At 34.6% G+C, this 3,397-nt stretch overlaps 1 protein-coding gene across 1 annotated transcript; it reads right to left on the bottom strand.

Annotated features, from left to right (window-relative positions):
• Positions 1-428: 428 nt before the first annotated feature.
• Positions 429-2,076, bottom strand: Smp_077850 (putative actin; the record flags this gene model as incomplete). The annotated part of the gene is made up of 2 exons (XM_018798538.1): positions 2,009-2,076; positions 429-1,556 (listed from the first exon to the last, which is right to left on the bottom strand). The coding sequence occupies exon 2, from the start codon at positions 1,545-1,547 to the stop codon at positions 429-431; it is 1,119 nt and encodes a 372-aa protein (XP_018653470.1). The 5' UTR covers positions 1,548-1,556; positions 2,009-2,076.
• Between the last annotated feature and the right edge of the window lie 1,321 nt (positions 2,077-3,397).

The raw sequence follows: 3,397 nt of genomic DNA, 5'->3' as shown, positions 1-3,397 counted from the left end.
ACTATCCATCTCTGCTTAAAAAGAAAAAAATTGTTTGTAACTAACCAAAATTGAATTATCTATGATAATTTTATTATAAAAAAATAAATATACATCAATTTCATCTTGTTTGTAACTGTCTTCATCATTAAAAAATAATTTATACATAATCTGTAAAATTAATAAATAGGGAGGGATAGATACATAAAATAAAAAAAAAGGAACATTTTCATTACCTATGACTTTTACCTGAATAATTTGTCATTAAGATATTGATGAATATTCAAGTATGTAGAATGGGGATTGGTACGTGTTTGTTTGGGGGGGGGTGTTCAATGAATAAAATGCATATTTCCCTTAAATCCTTGTAAACTTTGATCGTAGTTTTTCTTTTTAAAAAAATAAATCCAAATTTACGTTGATTAACTTTGATAGTTACAATATGGTTTTTATCTTGTATGCACAACTCTTGTACCAAATTCTTCATATTCCTTTTTCTGTATATATATTTCTTTAAATGAACTTAATGAGGCTAGAATGGAACCACCAATCCATACAGCATATTTTTGATCATTTTGTTTTTTATGTATAAATATTCTTTGATTTACTGGTGAATTCAACTTTTTTAATTCATTTTCTAAACGTTGTGAAAATCCAGGAAATAATGTACTACCTCCACTTAATACAATGTTTGAATATAATGTTGGATGTAAATCAGCAGAACATTTTTGAATAGATTCATGAATGATATTTTGTAGTCCAGTTGTACCATTTAAACCTGCTTGTCTTGGATAAAATAATAATTCAGGTGCCATAAATCTTTCCTTAGTCAAACGTATAATATGACCATCTGGTGTTTGATGTACATTTTGTGTATTTGAGGTAGAATTCAATTGCTTTCTTTCATCATCTGGATTCAATGAAATAAAACAAAATTTTTCTTTTAAAAGCCGTGCAAAATCACGTGAGATGGATGTGGCTGCAACAGGATGTTCTTCCGCTAGCATATATCGAAATAATTCAGTTACATGTGATCCACCCAAATTTTGACGCCTTAAAGCATTCGGTATAAAAATTGTATTATTGACCGGTGTGATATTAGACATTTCTGTACCGACATCAACAACCAAACCTGATGTAAGCCCATACGCGTATAGAGCAAGTGCAGATTGATCTGTGAAGAATAAACCAGGCATATGAAATTTCTCAAAAACCATTTCTGCTAATTTTTCTCTATTGGATTTAGGCAATAAAGGATATTCACTAATAAGAACTGGATGGTTTTCCGGATTTGTACGTAGTTCCTTCATAAACATATAATACCATACTAATGATAATCCGTCAATATCCGTTACAATTCCATTGGCAATAGGGCAATTAAGAATCAGTTCATTTCGGAGAACATTTGCATGTTCACCAACAAACCAATCTGTATATTTTGAACGTTTTGTTGGTCTACCTATTAACATTGGAATAAGAATTCTCGGTCCACCATCTCCAGCATAACCAGCTTTTAAATGTCCAGCTCCATTATCTACAACTATTGGTAAATCTTCTATTAATGCCATATCTTTTATCTAAATAAATAGTAGTAACAAATGATCAAATTACTTCACTGTAATTTATATGAATTAAATTAAATTAGGCTTACCAATTAACTGTAATATAGTAGCTAATCAAATTCTTATCATATTAATAATCCTTTGGTTCATAATTAATTTTCACTTTATTATAACCTTGAGTAAGCTTAACATGTGATCAATACTACTTACTCATTTATAGTTTTATGATTGGTTATTTCATCTTACCTGACGACAGAACTTTCAAAAAAAAACTCAAGTTTGTTTTTTACACGTTTTTTTTTTAATCTGGCAAAAACTCAAATCTACTAATAAATAGATGGATGCACAAGCATCATTGTCATGTTATGATCTAGGCGTTTGTGAGTATTCAATTTTTCTTTTTCAACGCTTTTATATAATTCGATTAAACTATACATATTCTTATTCAAGGTTACATAGATACTTACTTACTTACTTACGCCTGTTACTCCGAATGGAGTTTTGACCGCCGACCAGCATTCTTCAACCCACTCTGTCCTGAGCCTATCTTACTAATTCTATCCAATCTTTGTTCATTCTTTTCATATCTATCTCCATTTCTCGGCGTAATGTGTTATTTGGTCTTCCTCTGTTCTCGTGACCTTCGAGATTCCATGTGGGTGCTTGCCTTGTGACGCAAATGGGTGATTTCCTCATTGTGTGTCCTATACACTTCCAGCACTTCTTCCTAATTTCTTTCTTCACTGGATAGAAGCTGGTTTGTTTTGTTCACAGTGGCTTGTTGCTGACAATGTCTGGTCAACGGATTCAAAGTATTTTGAGTAGACAACTATTAATAAACACCTATATCGTCTGGATGATGGCCTTTGTAGTTCTCCAGGTTTCCGCCAAATAGAATAGAACTGTCTTCACATTCTCATTAGAAATTCTGATTTTAGCGTTGGTTGACAATTGCATGGAGTTTTAGATGTTCTTCACTTGTAAATATGCTGCTCTTGCTTTGCCGACCTGCGCCTTTACATCCACCACATCCACCGTGTTCATCAATGATGCTTCCCAGATATGTAAAGGTTTTCACATCGTCCAATGCTTCTCCGTCAAGTGTAATTGGATTGTTGCATGCTGTATTGTATCGTAGAATCTTGCTTTTCCCTTTGTTTATATTGAGACCTACTGCTGCTGAGGCTGCTGCTACACTGGTCGTTTTCTCCTGCATTTGTTTTTGCGCGTGTGCTAGAAGAGCCAGACCATCTGTGAAGTCTAAATCGTCAAGCTGCATCCTGCCTGTCCACTGTATCCCGTGCATTCCTCCAGATGTTGACGTCTTCATGATCCAGTCGATGACCAGGAGAAAGAGAAAGGGTGAGAGTAAGCAACCTTGCCTAACACCAGTCTTTACCTCGAATGAGTCGGTGAGTTGTCCTCCGTGAACGATTTGGCAGTTTAGTCCATCATAGGAGTTCCGTATGATATTGACTATCTTCTCAGGCACGCCGTAGTGTCGAAGAAGCTTCCATAGTGTCGTCTTGTCCACGCTATCAAATGCCTTCTCGTAGTCGATGAAGTTGATGTAGAGTGATGAATTCCATTCGATTGATTGTTCCACAATGATACGTAGAGTTGCGATTTGATCTGTGCACGATCTATCCTTACGAAATCCAGCTTGTTGATCTCGAAGTTGAGCGTCCACGGAATCCTTCATCCTGTTTAACAATACTCTGTTGAAGACTTTTCCTGGTATTGAGAGGAGAGTGATGCCCCTGTAGTTGTCGCACTTGCTGAGATCGCCATAATAACAGTTTCGTTTATTCAAAATTGTAATGATCATATTAATTATTGATTTCAATGATTTACTT

This window comes from Schistosoma mansoni, chromosome 6 (assembly GCF_000237925.1).
Source record: "Schistosoma mansoni strain Puerto Rico chromosome 6, complete genome".
Classification (NCBI taxonomy): Eukaryota; Metazoa; Platyhelminthes; class Trematoda; order Strigeidida; family Schistosomatidae; genus Schistosoma; species Schistosoma mansoni.
The sequence above is the reverse complement of the archived record's forward strand: the minus strand, read 5'-3'. Positions and strand labels throughout refer to the sequence as shown.